At 36.7% G+C, this 15,770-nt stretch overlaps 1 protein-coding gene across 3 annotated transcripts in view; it reads left to right on the plus strand.

Moving 5' to 3' along the window:
• The window catches only part of APBA1 (amyloid beta precursor protein binding family A member 1), a 79,602-nt gene that overhangs the window by 46,142 nt on the left and 17,690 nt on the right, over positions 1 to 15,770 (plus strand). For 2 of the 3 annotated variants that reach the window (XM_032675169.1, XM_032675170.1), the window contains 5 exons: positions 4,596 to 4,697; positions 8,051 to 8,090; positions 9,639 to 9,784; positions 14,461 to 14,493; positions 15,621 to 15,707. In XM_032675169.1, coding sequence (XP_032531060.1) covers positions 4,596 to 4,697; positions 8,051 to 8,090; positions 9,639 to 9,784; positions 14,461 to 14,493; positions 15,621 to 15,707 — 408 coding nt within the window. The remainder of the gene's footprint in view (positions 1 to 4,595; positions 4,698 to 8,050; positions 8,091 to 9,638; positions 9,785 to 14,460; positions 14,494 to 15,620; positions 15,708 to 15,770) is intronic. The other variant, XM_032675171.1, reaches the window with a different exon arrangement.

The raw sequence follows: 15,770 nt of genomic DNA on the forward strand, positions 1-15,770 counted from the left end.
AAAGTTTGTAGCTGGAGCTATGAAAAGTTTCAAGCATGGAGTTTGTGGTATGCATGTGCCCAAGAGCAGTGAAGCAGGAGACCCTTCAGGAAAATAAGTTCTTCTAGATGCACACAGTTACCTCATTGGAAGGGAAGGCCCATATCTCATTTAGGCAGCTCTTGCTCATCATTCTTACCTGTCAGATTCTCCACTGGAAACTTGCAGTGAAGGCACCTAGCCAAGCACAGAAATTGTGGTGTTTAAAGGTCTAAATAGAAGACATGCAATGCGTGATCTGGACTTGAGGATGAAACATTTGTAAGTGGAGAAGAGTGTAGTTTTGCATAGCAGATAATTCAAAATGCAATGAAATTCTGGTGTTTAAACTGCATGGCAGGTCTTAAGAAGGGACTTTCAAATGTTGTAGGGCTTTGAGAAGAGTGACTTGCTTAGTCACGGAAGTACAGAGACCTGATAAGAAAAGCACTGAAAGGCACTAAAACTCGAGTAGAATTTTTTGGGCTGTGATTTAAAGAGAATAGAAGCAGACTGCCTTCTTCACTTCTACCATAATCAGGAGGAAACAGTGGTTTGGAGGGCATTTAAGAACTAGACACCATGACCTTTTTCTGAGGTCTGTTCAGTTATCCGTGGGGCTGTAGATCTGAAAGCCGAGTTTTGCTGACCTGCAAGGCATGGTTTGTTCTGCATGCCAAGACTTCGGTTTTGCAAAGCCCTGGTCACTGGTGTTCACAGTCTCTGTTTCTTTGCAGGCACTGGAGGTGGTATGATGATAGAATAAACCCTAATATAAAGAATAAACCCTAATATAAAGTAAAACCACATACATGGGTGGTTTAGATTTGTGAAGTAGAAATTTAGAGCTAAAAACAAGCCTTCCAGATAGAACAGAACTGAGCTGCATTGTTTTGCTTCTATGTTGTTTTTGGTTACATATGTTTTATTTCAACCTTTGAGTTCTCAATTGCTGGATTTTCTCAGTTCTTATGACTAGTGAAGTGTTTGCATGGAGATGAATTTGCTTCACTTTTTCCACAGCAGGAGTAATGTATTATTAAAAAGGCTATAGAGAAGATTTCTAAATAATTAAGCACGCTTCAGTAATAGATGAACTAAGAGAAGGGAAAAAGAGAAAGGAAAGAATTGAAGTAAAGATGAGCTTATAGTGATAGTATATTGTTTGGGGTTTTTTCTGAGCAGACCTTTTGAAACTGTTGATTGAGCACACAGACTACAGGTCACCTTTCTGTCATCTACATGAGACCACAAATTTAAGTTTACACGGAAAAAAGTTTCAAAAGCCTGAAACCAAAAGTCATTAAAAAACCAAACCAATACAAAAAGAGTTTTATTCATCAGTCACACAGAAGAAAGCTTAAGTTTATCAATTAGTCTGCTTGAGGACAAACACTCCCAGATGAGTTACAGGCTTTTAAATTACATTGAGCACTGGATACATAACCTCTTGAATATTTTTTTGGTTTTTAGATATTTTTTTTTAATTATTGAAAGATGAAAGTAATTTCAAGGGATTTTTCTGTGCTGTTGAAAACTAGAACCACACTTTTGAAAACACAGGAGAGATCTACACTGATTTTTTTCAGACTCACGCATGAAACTGCATTGTTACTGGAAGTTCAAGTGGAAGTACAGCTAAGGAAGTCCATACTCGAGAGAAGAGAAGCATCCAGTGCTCAACCATCTGCCAGGAGCACTGCTGTGCTGCCAGTCTTCCATCCAGCATGCATGGTGCTTGACAGACCTTACCTACAAAGCGTGTATATGTGACCTGATGGACAATCAGAGTCCATACAGCCTAAGATTTTATTCAAAGAGAAGTTACCAGCTCAAAAAGTGTGACTGGGGTACTGCATGGTTACTGCTACTGACTCATGTGGCCAAGAGACTCTTTGAAATGGGCAAAATAAAGGGCTATCTTGCCCTAACAGGCTCAGTTACATTTATTGTTGGTTATATTTATAGCTTGCTCCCTTGAACTTTTCTGTGTCAGATCTAAACTTCTATGTTTCCTAGCTGTATTTTTATTTTGTATTTGCGACAGTAATATAACAGTAACAGGTAGGAATTTTTCTTGAAAGACTTTGACAGAGGTACAGAGTCACTGCTTAGATGAAAATCTCTGATTTTGTACCTTCAGTGAATTTTGCTGAAGAAAGAGAAGGGATGCCATCCAGAGGGACCTGAACAAGCCTGAGAAGGGGATCTGTGAGAACCTCATGAAGTTCAATAAAGCCAGATTCAAGGTCCTACACCTGGGTTGGGGCAATCCCAAACACAAATACAAACTGGGAGAAAAAACTCATTGAGGGCTGCCCTGCAGAAAAGGACTTGAGGATACTGGGGGGTGAAAGATTGAACATAAGCTGTGTTTGAAGCCGAGAAAGCCAACGATATCCTGGGCTGCATCAAAAGCAGTGTGGCCAGCAGGTCGAGGGAAGTGATTTTGCCTCTCTGTTCTGCTCTTATGAGACCCCACCTGGAGTACTGATTCCAGTTCTGGGAACCCTGACATAAGGAGGATGTGGACCTGCTGGAGTGAGTTTAGAGGGGGGCCATGGAGATGATTAGAGGGCTGGAGCACTTCCATGAACACAGCCTGAGAGAGTTGGAGTGGAGAAGAGAAGACTCTGAGGAGACCTTACTGCAGCTTCCCAGTACCTAAAGAGTACTGAGGGCTGGGAGAGGGATGTTTTACAGGGGCGTGCAGTGATAGACAAGGAGAATGGCTTCAACTTGTCAGAGAGTAGATTTAGATTAAATATAAGGAAAAAGTTATTTACTGTGAGAGTGATGAGGCACTGGCACAGTTTGCCCAGAGCAGCTGTGGATGCTGCATCCCTGGAAGTGTTCAAGCGTTGGATAGGGCTTTGAGCAAGCTGATCTAGGGGCAGTAGAACCTAGATGATCTTAAGGTCCCTTCCAAGAGAAAATATTCTATGACTCTATGATTCTGTGATTTCATCCCCTCTGTCCCAGCCTTGTGTGTGATTATGTGACCCAAAAGTTATACTGTTTTCAGGTGATCTGCTGCTAAAAGCATGTAAAACAACACTGCTTTTATAAAGCAAGAGCAAGTGCTTGTATTTAGAGATGCTTCAGTGTCAGTTACATATGTGTTCATGAGCTATGCAGTAAACAGCTGAATTGACCTGGATAAGCTAGATGTAACACAATCCTCCCCTTTTACAAGTTCTGTTACTAAATCTCTCTGCACAGTAGCAAGGAAGGTTTCTCGGGTGGAGTGGCTTGCACATTAGTTAGAGTCAAACAACACCAAAATTGAGATGGAGAATTTTTGGATGTACCAGATTGAATATCATAAGAAAAATGTAAGTAGATACTGGAGAGGAAGAATGCGGTAACTAGCACTTTTTTACTGATGCACTTAAGAAAAAAAAACATTCTAATTCCATTGATGGACTTCTGTACCCAATAACAGCATGCTTCATGTGAGCTTACTGTGTTTGTTCTGACATTTTTGTTAGGCTTCAAAAACTTGTTTTGTTAATGACAACAGAGCAGTCACTAAGTTTTTATTTTATACTTTATTTATAGCAGCTATGCAAGTTGTCTATCCACTACAATCTATCAAAATATTACTTGTTATTGCTGTGACTGCATTCTTTCTTTGTATGGTATATATGGTACCTTTAAAAATGCATTTTGATGTTGAAAATGAGTGTTTGTTCTTCCAAGTCTTAACTTTTTTCTACAAATGTTTTTGGACATGATAGCTCTCATGTCATGTAGCAAACTTTGTAGGATGTTTGATATTTCAGTTTTGTAGTTTGGTGAGTACTGGTTGGTTGGTTGGTTTTGATTTGGGGTTTTTTTGTTTGTTTTGAGGGGGTTTTTTTGTTTGTTTGGTTTGGTTTCGTTTTGGTTTTCTTTTTTTCCCCCCAGAAGTATTTGAGCAGACATTGAAACAGAGCCTACAGAAAGCCTGTGATAATTTTGATGGTTGCTTAGTTCTGATACTTTGTAAATGAAAATAGCAGAGTAAAAGTATTTGTAGTGCTACTGGAGTAACTGTTAGTACATTTTGAATGGTGCAAAGTTTCTTAATGCCAGATATCTGGTTTAAAAAATTAATTGTTACCCTTAAGCCTTCAGTAAGCTCAGTCATTTTTCTGCAGGCCACAATCATGTACTCCTGCAGCTGAAAGTCCTGTAACTGCAGCTTAGTTGAATGGTGACAGTAAGAGTAAATAGTTATCCCAATGCCAGATGGTCCTCCATTCACCTGGCAAAAATACTTGACTCCCTTTTTGACTGAGTGTTGCCTACCACCAAGTACAGCTTTCAATTTTCACAACTGCTTAATTTCATACATTACTGACAAATAAACACAAGTGTCTTTTAGCTGTTCAAAATAAGTTCACTGAGATATTGAAATGTGATCATTATCATAAAAAGCAAGGGTTACAGCATTTTAAGTGTTTGTCTTGTTTTGTCTTTTTTTTTCCCTCATCTCTACTTTGATTAGAGATTGTCAAGTTAGAGGAAAATATGAAAGAAGAATTTCTACATTGGACACTCATAATATTATTTCATTTTCCTGCCATGTCTAGTCTCCATCTCCAGATTCCTCTTCACCTCGGGGTGCTGAATCATCAAGTAGGCAACATCACCAGGATGTCTGCAGTACAGCAGAGGCCTCCACTAATAAAGAGGTAGAGTGAAATCTTTTAAAAACCACAGTCTTGTTCATGCTGCTTATGCTTATGCATGTTTTAATTTTCCTTGCCCCCTTGCACCCGCACAATCCCTTTTCTTCTTTCAAAATTGTAATAAACTTGAAAAGCTGATTTCCTTTATGCTTTTCCCTTATGCTCCTTTCCCTTATGCTTGCCTGGCTGTCTGACTGAATTTCTAACATACTTAAGACTCTTAATCGTGGCATTTCTGACTCTGTGTTCAGCTGCCACTAAATTTATTTAACAGGCTGGGAAGTATTGATTTACCCAACAGCCAACATCTCCTCTGTAGTAGAGGCAAAACAAAGAAGCCCTTTCCTTTTTTCCATGCAGATTATTATTCCACAAAGAAAATATTTCTCAGCCAGATACAAAAGTCCTTAAATTAAATCAATTAGGTAGTAAATTATGCTGTTTAATATTTTGTCATTGTAGAAACTGTCCTGCCGGTGATTCATAGTCAGAATTCAGTTCCTGACTCCAGGCTCCTCAAAACAAAGCTGCATACTTGCTTTCTTTTTTTTTTCCCCTCACCTAGCAGTGCTTTACAGTGCAGTAATTCCACCAGCACAAAATGAAAAGTGTGAGTAGAACCTCTTGCAGTGTGAAAATAAAATGCTTTGACATAACAAGTATTTGAGTTAATATAGAATGGCAGGCTCTGTAAGCAGAAGAATCTGCAAATGTTTGGTTTATTTGCTTCTTAATTTTTAGACTCATAAACCATGTAGAAACTGTAGAGTAACAAATGCTGTATTGCTACCAATAGCAATTCATGAATTATCTTCCTGTATTAAAAACCTGATCCACTACAAGAGGAAATACTGATTACAGTTGAAACACTAATTAGTAATCCATTCTTTCTATTTTTCTTTTGTAATTATCAAGGGATAAGAAAGCTTTCAACATGTATGTAGTTGTACCAGTCTCTACTTGCATTTAGAAGATAATGAAAAGTTTCAAAAGACTGGAGAAACCCATAATTTTTCACATGCCAAAGTTTTCAACAGTAGATCATGCCATTAAGTTTTCATCTGCTGTACTGTTAGCTTAATAAAGCCTTCAGCTTTCTTCATATATATTCTATATTTTAGCAATTTTTAGATATCAGTAAATGTACCCAAAGGAAGAAAACAAACAAGACACTGCTCGTTTCAGGTTTTAGGATGTGCTTACGCTTTGTTACAGAGATGGTAAACTGGGTTTCACAGCAGGATGTGTCAGCTGCTAGTTTCTCTCAGATGGGGAATATTTCCTGCCTTAGTATTCTAAGACAAGAATAAAGTGATAAAACAGCCTCATAATTTTTGGGATTGAATTTTAGGGCTTAGGAAAACTTTTTCTTAAAAATAAATTTTATAATACTAAATGGCAATGACATTATCAAGAGTAATGAAATATTAATGATCTTGGTATTTCATTATTCATGGTTATGTAAAATTAAAAGGTGTAGGTTTCCACCTATTGGTAACTTTGCCTGTTACTTTACTGTTCCTGTGGTCTTAGTAGAATGTATTTGAACCTGGGTTATGAACAAGGGACATTAAATTTGTGTGTGAGTTTTTGCAATAAAGATATATATGATGATGGTTTACACCACTCTATCCTAAAAATAGGTTGCTAGTTGGTTTGCTGAATAGTTGCTAAATCTGTATCACAGCCTTTGTCCACTCTGTTTAAAAAAAGTAAAGATCATTTATATGCATGAACTGCCTCTGCTGTGTAGGGGATTTGTTCTCTAAGCCTGTCAGAGCCCAGTGTCTGAATCTCCTCTTTAGCACTACACCAGCAACTATTACAAACAATTGTTGAAGTTTGTGGATAGGTGGTTTGGTGGGAACATTCATCTGAGGAGATGAAAGAGCCACAGATCTGAAAAGGCATGCCAGTGTCCTCACACCATCTTAAATGCCTTGGCAGTGGATTCATTATTGACACCTTTACTGATGCTGGTACACTATCTGATGGACAGATTTCTTAGTTTTGCAGCTCAGTCAGGGAGTGGCAAGAACTCAAAGGCTGTGCAGGCTCTGCTGTCTGTGCCACAAGCTTTTGGTTTTGTTTTGCAAATTTCATTTTATAGCAAGACAAGCATCATTGATTAAAAAATATTATTTGTTACATCCTTTTCCATTTCTTACAAAGGAAAAAGACTCCTTGGGATTAGTCAATTGACCTGTCACATAACTGTTACCTTGCTGTTACCTGTTTTTTCCACTAATACCCAGTTGCTTGTCATAAAGAAAAATAATTTGTCATATATTTCCCTTTATATCATCTGGAAATATACTGAAAATTGTTGAAGATATTATGCATTATTCTGCTCATAGGTATGGATTTTCTTTTAATAAAATTATATCAAGCAGTTATTGGAGGAGTTACTGCTGGTACAGTCAGTTGTAGATTCATTAAAGTTTTGTAATCCTTGAACTATCCAGAAGTCCTATCAGCATATGATAGCAGCAGGTATTTCAATATACCCATTACCATCTATATATTGCCACACAGAATTTTATTTGATAAATTTTCATATGTAGTTTATGTTATTGTTTATAACACAATATGTTATATATACTATGGTTTACTCACTGAAATTTGTAGCCTTCAGATGTTTGAAGTGCTAGTCATGAAGTCTTTCATATAACATACCAGTTGGAAGTAAGGTCTTCCTTTAGTCTGTTTATTTACATATGGAACTCAGTATTCTATTTCTTTACTCTTTATGTAATTGAAGCTACCAAATGTGGTTTTGTGCCTCATACAATGTAAGCACAGTTGGTGGTGAGGCCATAGTGAATTCAGTTATCCCGTGGAATACATAACCTGATAAAATTTCTAAAGCCTTTTGTAGACTGTGTTAATGAGGGATACATCTAAGAACAGTCCTAACGAATAACAGCATTTTGTTAATGATGGTTTCAGTAATGAATAATAACAGTATAGTGCAATTTTTATATTTCTGCCTGTATTTATTTGTTGGCAGATCCAATGTCTTTGAGATATTATATACTTTCTTGCATATTTCTTATTAATATAGCACCTATTGGTAGACAATTAAATTAATGCACTAGTGAACACCAATAAGAACTGAAGTCTGTGCCTAGCATATTGCCTGGTGGATAGATGGAAATGAAATACATTGAATTTTACTCTAGTAGGTGCTTAGATTTTGAAAATACTAAATATAATAATAAATATTAATATTTGGTGATCTTCCTTTGCTAATGACTGTGACTCATTTAATATTTTTTGTGTGTGTGTGTAAAAATTTTTAATGCGTATTTGTGCATGTTATGTTCTGTTTGAAATCCTTTTTGTCTTAATTACAGTCCAGAAGAAGCTTGGCTTCATTTCCGACGTATGTTGAAGGTAAGATAATTCTACAATTTCTAAATGGTTTTTTTGGTATCAAAAACCCACTGGCATGGGTTTATAAAATAAAAAACTATTTTATTTGCTGAATAGAAAAGCTACTAGGGTTGGGTATGCTGATTTAGATTAAATTATGTCCAATCTGGAACGTGATCCTAAGCTAAATCCTACTGTAGTCTTTCAGAACTTCATAAACATGGAGCTTTTATTTTTATAGTATTTAATTTATAGTTTCTGTGTCTGTTCTACTGGGGTTTTTTCTCAATATCACTTAAAATACTACATTTTTATGGTATTTACACAACATGTATGAATTTCTGTGGACAAGGAAAATAGGCTAACACTGTGGTGCTCTGTCCAGTGTTGATTTTAATTGGCAGGCTTAATCCAATCTCTGTTGGATTAATTAGCAGAATTGGATTAATTGGCAGGCCTGCCAGAGGAAATCTGCTCTGCTTTACAGCTGCTTGTCCTCTAATTAAATAATGCTTCCTGTCTTGGAGTTAAGGTTGCACTAGTGCTGAATTTATTCAGAACAATGTGTAAAAGCAAGTTACCTCCTACGTGAACTGCTGTTAGCTTTTGTGTGAGTGCATCCTGTAATACTGTAGGAAGAATGCATCTTGTAACACCCAGTTATTTTGTTGTGAGAGCATGACAGAAGCAGAAAATAGAAGTTTCTTTCCCCCCCCCCAGTGGTTGTTCTGTATACTTGATGAAATGTCAGAAATACGGCTGATGTGATACTTTTTTTGGACTGCCTTGTAGCTCCTTCAGTTGTTTTACAGTGTGCTGTGCTTAATTGATTGTTTTCTTTAGACTGCAAACTGATCATTGGTTTAGTCTTCAGTGTATAAGCTGCATGTTTTGGAGTCTCTGGCCAGATTGTCAGTTAGTCCATAGCTGAGCATTGGAATTTTGCAGCAATGTAAGGTCTCTCTAGAATTTAAATTCATTTCCTATTGGTAGTCCTCTCTACCAAGGGCTATTTAAAATAATCCTCTTCTCCTAAAAGAAAAAAAAAAAAAAAAAAAAGTAAACTAAAATTTTCTTAGATCTTGGTCCAGTGCAAAATTCCTTAAAAATACAAATGTGCAGCAGTCTATGAAAAAGCTTGCCAGGGTGGGGAGAAGGTGTTGGAGCATTTTTTCTTATTTCTCATTATTCTACTCTGATTTGATTGGTAATAAAATAAATTAATTTTTCCAATTCAAGTTTGTCTTGCCCACGACAATAATTAGTGAGTATCTCTCCCTGTCCCTGTCTTTCCCCATGAGCCTTTTGTTATATTTTCTCTCCCCTGCCCAGATGAGGAGGGGAGTGATAGAACTGCTTTAGTGGGCAGGGTCAACTCACCACGGATGTTGAGAGCATTTGCTTAATATTTTGTGTTGTACTTCAAAAGTACTGGTTGCCATATCATCATAGTAAACTGAAGTATTTCAGAGGATTTGCAGCCATCCGGTGCAAGCTCAAGTTGTCAAAGTGCTGCTGTTTTGCTGTGGTTCAGCATGATTGTTTCAGTGATTCTTTCCTGTGTTACAGTTCCTGGACCTTGTGATCCTGAAGACTTAATTGATGGAATCATTTTTGCTGCCAATTACCTTGGTTCAACTCAACTGCTTTCTGATAAAACTCCCTCCAAGAATGTGAGAATGATGCAAGCTCAGGAAGCTGTCAGCAGAATCAAGGTGTGGAATGATTCCTGCTGCCTCTTGTACGGGTGTCTTGTGGTTGTGGATATGACCTTCTCACTTATGCAGTAAATTTTTCATGTGAGGTTATCTATGGTTTCAGAAAGGTAAAGTGCCTCACCTTTCTTTCTGCAAAAAAAATTATATGTTTAATGCTGCTTTTGGAAAAGACTGATAAGGGGGAGTTACCAGGTCATTTTAATTCCCTGTAATAATACTTGTGCCATGTACACTAAGCCAGAATCTGAAGTGAGTGGTGGTCAAAGTTATATATTATCTGGGTGTTGAGGGAAAACAGGTTTAGAATATAAAACACAACTAGTAAGTGTTGCAGCTGCTTCACCCTCGGCACTTGATGCAATTGCTACTGTGGTAATGATTGCAGTTATTTTTGACCCTGGTGTGGATACTTGTTTCTCCACACATAGCAGCTAGGTGCTGATTTAAAAAGGAAACATCTATGGTAGTGTACAGATGTATGAAATAAAAATAACTTGTCCTAGAATATGCTTTGTTTGTTTGGAAAAAAGAAATGCCAGCCAATTTCTGTACAGGCCAGGACAAGCAGTGGGCATGCTGCTGTATTTGAAGTTGCAGTTATGACACTGTCAACTGAAATTATACGTGTGAATGAAATATTGCACGGTTGTACAAGATGCTGCAATATTCCCACTACCCATACATGACTGGATGGTAGGCACGCAGCTTCATCTTCTCCTGATTCAGCTAACCAACACAATCTCCTCTGGGAATTTTAATTAGTTTAATATTTGTGTGTTCTTCTTTTGTAGTTTATTTTGGGTTCCAGCTCAGATTTGGTGTGTGATTGTATAAAAGAGAGAGGAAGAGGAGAGAAGGTTATCAGCAAAGCCAGTAGTATTGTCTGTTAAGGTCGGCTGATGCTTCCTACTATTATAATTCCTTCCAGTGTTTTCCATGACAGGTGTTCAGTTCAGTATGTAAATTTAACGCAGAAGCTCCAACTAGAACCATTGAGAGACTGCCATAAATTGCAATTTTGATGATGTTCTAATGCGTAAGTTCTTGTAACCTTGTCTCTGAAAATCATTAACACTCTAGCATTTTAGAAGAGGCTGGGATGTAGCCTTCCTGTTAAAGACAGATCATCCTCTGACATCTCTGTAGAAGTTTTCACAAACTTAAACTACTGAGCCTTTTGCAAAAGAATGATTTATCTTTGTTCATTGCAGACTCTGTATTCAGTAACATTCTTTAAAAATGTTTCACTCAGCTTTCTCAACCCTGGCAGGTCTTGGTGGGTTCTTCCTAAAGCTGCAGTGTTTTCCCTTATTGAGTCTGCTTTATTTCTGCTCTGGGTGCGAGTAAGGCTTTGCCCCTCTGCTTGGTAGTCCCTGTGTATTCTTTCCTGGTACTTGGCCATCTGGTAGAAAATTTGTCTGATTTGAATGGATGGGAAACCAAAGGTAAGAAAGATAAGGGAGAGAAATAAGGGCTTTGGTGAGGCTGGATCTAGGAGTGACACATCACTGGAGGTTGAAAGGAAAGTTTGGCATCAGCTGTCATAGGAAAATGGTGTCAGGAGTGACACTTGAGCCTGGGGCTGGGCAGGAAGTTTTTACCTAGAAGGTAAAGCTTCTGTGGGAATATATAGTCGAAAAAAATTGAAGGGATGTGGTAGAGAAAATGAAACAGAATTTAGTCAAATTGGGCCTATGAGATGTAAGAGTATGGAATCTTTCTTTAATACTAAATGTATTTCTTAGAAATTCATTAAAATATTCTGTTATGTTTCAGCACTTCTGTGCTTCAAAACAGAAAGAAATCTATTTAACTCATTTCATTCATATCTCCCATAATTTATACATCCATATAAATTGGTGGGCATGCATATTTTTTGTTGTAGTGTACTTGTCTCAGGACTGAGGTCCAAATAGTTGCACTGTTGACCTGGTAAAACCCTAGCTGTTGTGACTAATTTTCTGAAACTCAGTTTATTTCAGAAAATTATTGGCTTACTGCATGGCACACAATACCATGGTACACTTCTTTGACAGTGACTGCATTTTGCTTCTAAGTGAAGCTCAGGCAACCTCCCTTCACCTTAGGGTCTTTGGTTTGTTTGTTAGGGTGGGCTTTGACTGGTTTTGTCACTGATTGCCATTTAAGCTGAACGGTTTTAGTGAAAAATTCAGTGTGATAGAAGGAGTTGCTGCTGCCAAATTCATCACTGCATCAGATAGCTTTATCCCGTACGTATAAAGTATGCAGGCTTGAAGTTAAGAGCATTAAAAAGGGGGGTGAAGAGTTTTGTTTAAGCCCTGTGATGTACACATCACAATGTGTTCCTTTTGAATTTAATAATCCCTATAATGCTTCCTTTTAGCAGAGCCTTTAGGCCACATATTGATTCATTTAGAATATGAACAGATTTTGAAAACAATTTTCCATGTTACTTCTTTAAAAAGGTATTTCTTCAGTTATAAGTACAAGAGTTGGATGTTTTCTTGCTTGGCCATTCATCTCTGTGAAGTCCAACAAAGTTAAAACAGAAACAGTGCTTTGAAGGTATTCATCAAATGTAGTTATGAATACTTCACTAGGAGGCACTCTTAGTTTGCTCTGTGGCAGGTTTGAGCATTTTTAGATAATACCTGGTTCAATTTCTGAGTGGAAGTAGTTTAATATTCTGCACATTTTCTTTACTCAGTGTCATCTCAATGCTTGCAGAGTTGCAGGATATTTTCCAGAGAGGCTAAATGGGTTGAGTAAACTTAAGACACGCCTGTAGCAAAAGTGGAAGCTTACTAGTTTTTAATATTTTGTAATTTTGGAAATTAAAAATATAATATATAAATAATGACATTTCATTTACCTTAAGTGAAAATCACAAATTCTGTACATTTTAAAAAAATAATATTTTATGTAGATTAGATAGTTTCTGGGGTTTTTTGAAATACTCTTCTGATTTGAATTAGCAAAATAACATGGTGACAAAAAGAATTTGTATAATAAAGTGTCCTGCATAGAATTATCCTAATTTTTTTGTTCATGCACTGTAACCTTTTTTTGTGACATTTCTGTGCATTGTTAAATCACTTATTAGATTTAGAAGTGCTTGTTCCATATCATTACCTTACTTTTAAGAAATATTTGAAATTTGTTCTTCAAAATGCTTCCATTTGAAGAACAGAATTTTCAATAAATTCAATGATAGTGTATTTTAATAACTCAGGGTTTTTTTCCTCTCATTTCTTCTTTTTGGGCTGCGCTTTTCTTCATTTGGGAGGTCTGTCACTGTAAAGTTTGGGGTGGAGGACAAAGTGTCAGAAGGGGAGCTTGATTTTAGAAAGCAATTTAAATGCTCTACCTGAGGAGTATCTCCCCCTTACCCAGTGTATGGCAGGCAGCTGTTATTCAAAATAAGTATATTATTTCTTACTATTAATTTAAATTAATAGTCATGTAATGAAGAGCCTGCTATGTGAGGCAGTTCTAATAGTTTGCAATCACCAGGCTATCAAATACTTTTTAATTTGAAAGAGATGACTAAAAGCTAGTATGAGAATGTTTCTATTTGAAAATAAGCAGCATGGTCTAAACTTTGGGTAGCTGCTTTCAGATTTGTTTAGACAAAACCTAATAGCTTTAAGTTGTGAGCATCAGTATAAAACATTTGATGTGTCTTGTGATTCAGGCCTCCTCTTTGTTCTTCATAAAAGTAGTTAGGGCTGAATCTGTATCGAGTCTGTAGCAGTAAGCCTCCTTCCCATCACAAGAACACCTGTTAATTTAATCAGCAAAGAGACTGTTAGTGTTGGAAGTAAAAGGGTTACTGCCAGCCTGGTGAGTATTACATTTCTTCACTAAGGAGGTCCAGAAGTTCAGTTCATCTTGATTTGAATTAATGATTGCAGGACTGTAAAAATTATATTTATTTACATTGTTAATGGAAACCTGTTTTAAGGTGTTTGTGGAACTGAAGTACTTGCTCCACTGCTTCCTTGAAAAGATGTGGTAGTATGGACTTACCTTTGTGTAGGTGTCACAGGAAAATCTGTTGTCCAGAGAACATGTCCAATGTGAACATGGGTTTATTAGTATAATATGGGTTTGTTTGCTCAGAAGGAGAAGAAAATGAAGGGGACAGTTACCTTCTGTCATTTTATTTTTCCAGGAAACATTAGCATAATTTTAAGGAAGTTATTTTTTTGAAGTCTGTTAAAGTATGAGATCCAAAAAAGCTGGAATAACAAGGCTTAGAATTCTTCTCTCACCTCTTACATTGATGTACCTTCAAAAGAAGTAACATCATGGTTTATACTGCTGGAAGTGATGGAAAGCTCTGTTTTGTTTCTTAAAAAAACAAAACCAAAACCAAAAAAACCACCCAAGTACACACAAAATAACCTTGTTTATTGCAAGTAACATATTAAGTGAAAAAAAATCCTTTTGTGTTCTTCCTGACTCTTTTGGTGCTGTTTCTTTTCATTTCTGAAAGTAATTGTGCTAAACATAAAATTATTTTTTTAAGCCAAAAAGAAAAGGAGGAAATTAATCTAAGCAGGGACTAATTTAGATCAGCTAGTAGTTTATGAGCCCTGACATTAGCATGCAGATTCCTGCTTGACTTGGAGTCTATGTAAGTTCTTCTCTAACTGTTCTCCTGTCTCTGTTTGTTCCATGCTAAGCAGATGGCCCAGAAATTAGCCAAAAGCAGGAAGAAGGTGCAGTACAAACTCCATCAGCTTGATGTTATGCTTGTTCTTTTGTTTTCTGGGAGGGTTTTTTCCTTTCTTTTTATTTTGTGGTTTTATTTTCTGCATCCAGCAAGGTTTTTTCAGATTTATTTCTGAGCCACCATACAAGCTGACATGTGTCAGAAATCAGTTGCCTGATTGGCCATTTTTTGTTGCTTATCATTAGCCATTTCATGTTAGAAATAGAATAAAGATTGGATTTATCAAATAGTTACAGGCAGTACCCAAAATGTATACTGAAGAATCAGTACTGAAACAGGCAAAGGTTTTAACTCTGTAAAATGATAGATTAAAATGAGGTGTGGGGTTTTTTTTTCTTTTAGCCTTTTTTTTTTTAATCTTTCTGTAAGGCTGCATTGTTTGGTTCACAGAGATGTCAAATTGCTGGATGCAAAAAAGAAAAAAGTTTGTCTATACACACAGTAATATACTGAGATTGGCTCGTCTTTGTAATAAGTTTTGTTTGTGGAGCTTTTAAGTACCTTTTAACAAATGTAATTTAAAAAAATTATGAATGTTTTGCTTTCTATTAACAAAATATGACTTCTAAAGGTGGGTTGAACTGCTTGAATAGTATGTTGTCTGACTGTGAAGGTCTTCTTAGCAGAACTGCATTATGAATTGCTTAAATACTACCCACCCGTGGTACAGGTTTTTCCATTGGTCTTGGCAGCCACTGTTAGCCCATAGAGATTCCTTGGGCAAGAGATACTGTTGGGCCTTTCTATGGCTTGTGTGAAACCCTTACTTAAAGTGGGATTCATAGTGTGCAGAAAATGGTAGAATTATTTTGATTTTCATGAAATCTTTATCTGGTTCATACTGCAGTCAGTTATAATTTTACTGAATTGGGAAAAATATCAGGGAAGCTTTTATGAGGTTGACTTTTTTTTTCGAACAATACCCAATTCACTTTCACATATATGATATAGTTTCCACATCTTTGTGTTTATCTTTTGCTTCTGCAGTCTAATACTCTATCCTGCATTGCTGTTCTGATGACTGTGTCTTAGTGCATCCTTGTTTGTGAACTAACATCATTAGTAAGTATGTTACCTAATGGGTTTGTTTGACTCTAATCCATTTATTTGCAGGCTCCAGAAGGTGAATCTCAACCCATGACTGAAGTAGACCTCTTCATTTCTACACAGAGAATAAAAGTACTGAATGCAGACACACAGGTACAGACATAAACACTTTTGTCAGTTTTGTGCGAGTAGTCTACTGAAATAGACTTTCACCTA

Source organism: Chiroxiphia lanceolata, chromosome Z, assembly GCF_009829145.1.
Source record: "Chiroxiphia lanceolata isolate bChiLan1 chromosome Z, bChiLan1.pri, whole genome shotgun sequence".
Lineage (NCBI taxonomy): Eukaryota > Metazoa > Chordata > Aves > Passeriformes > Pipridae > Chiroxiphia > Chiroxiphia lanceolata.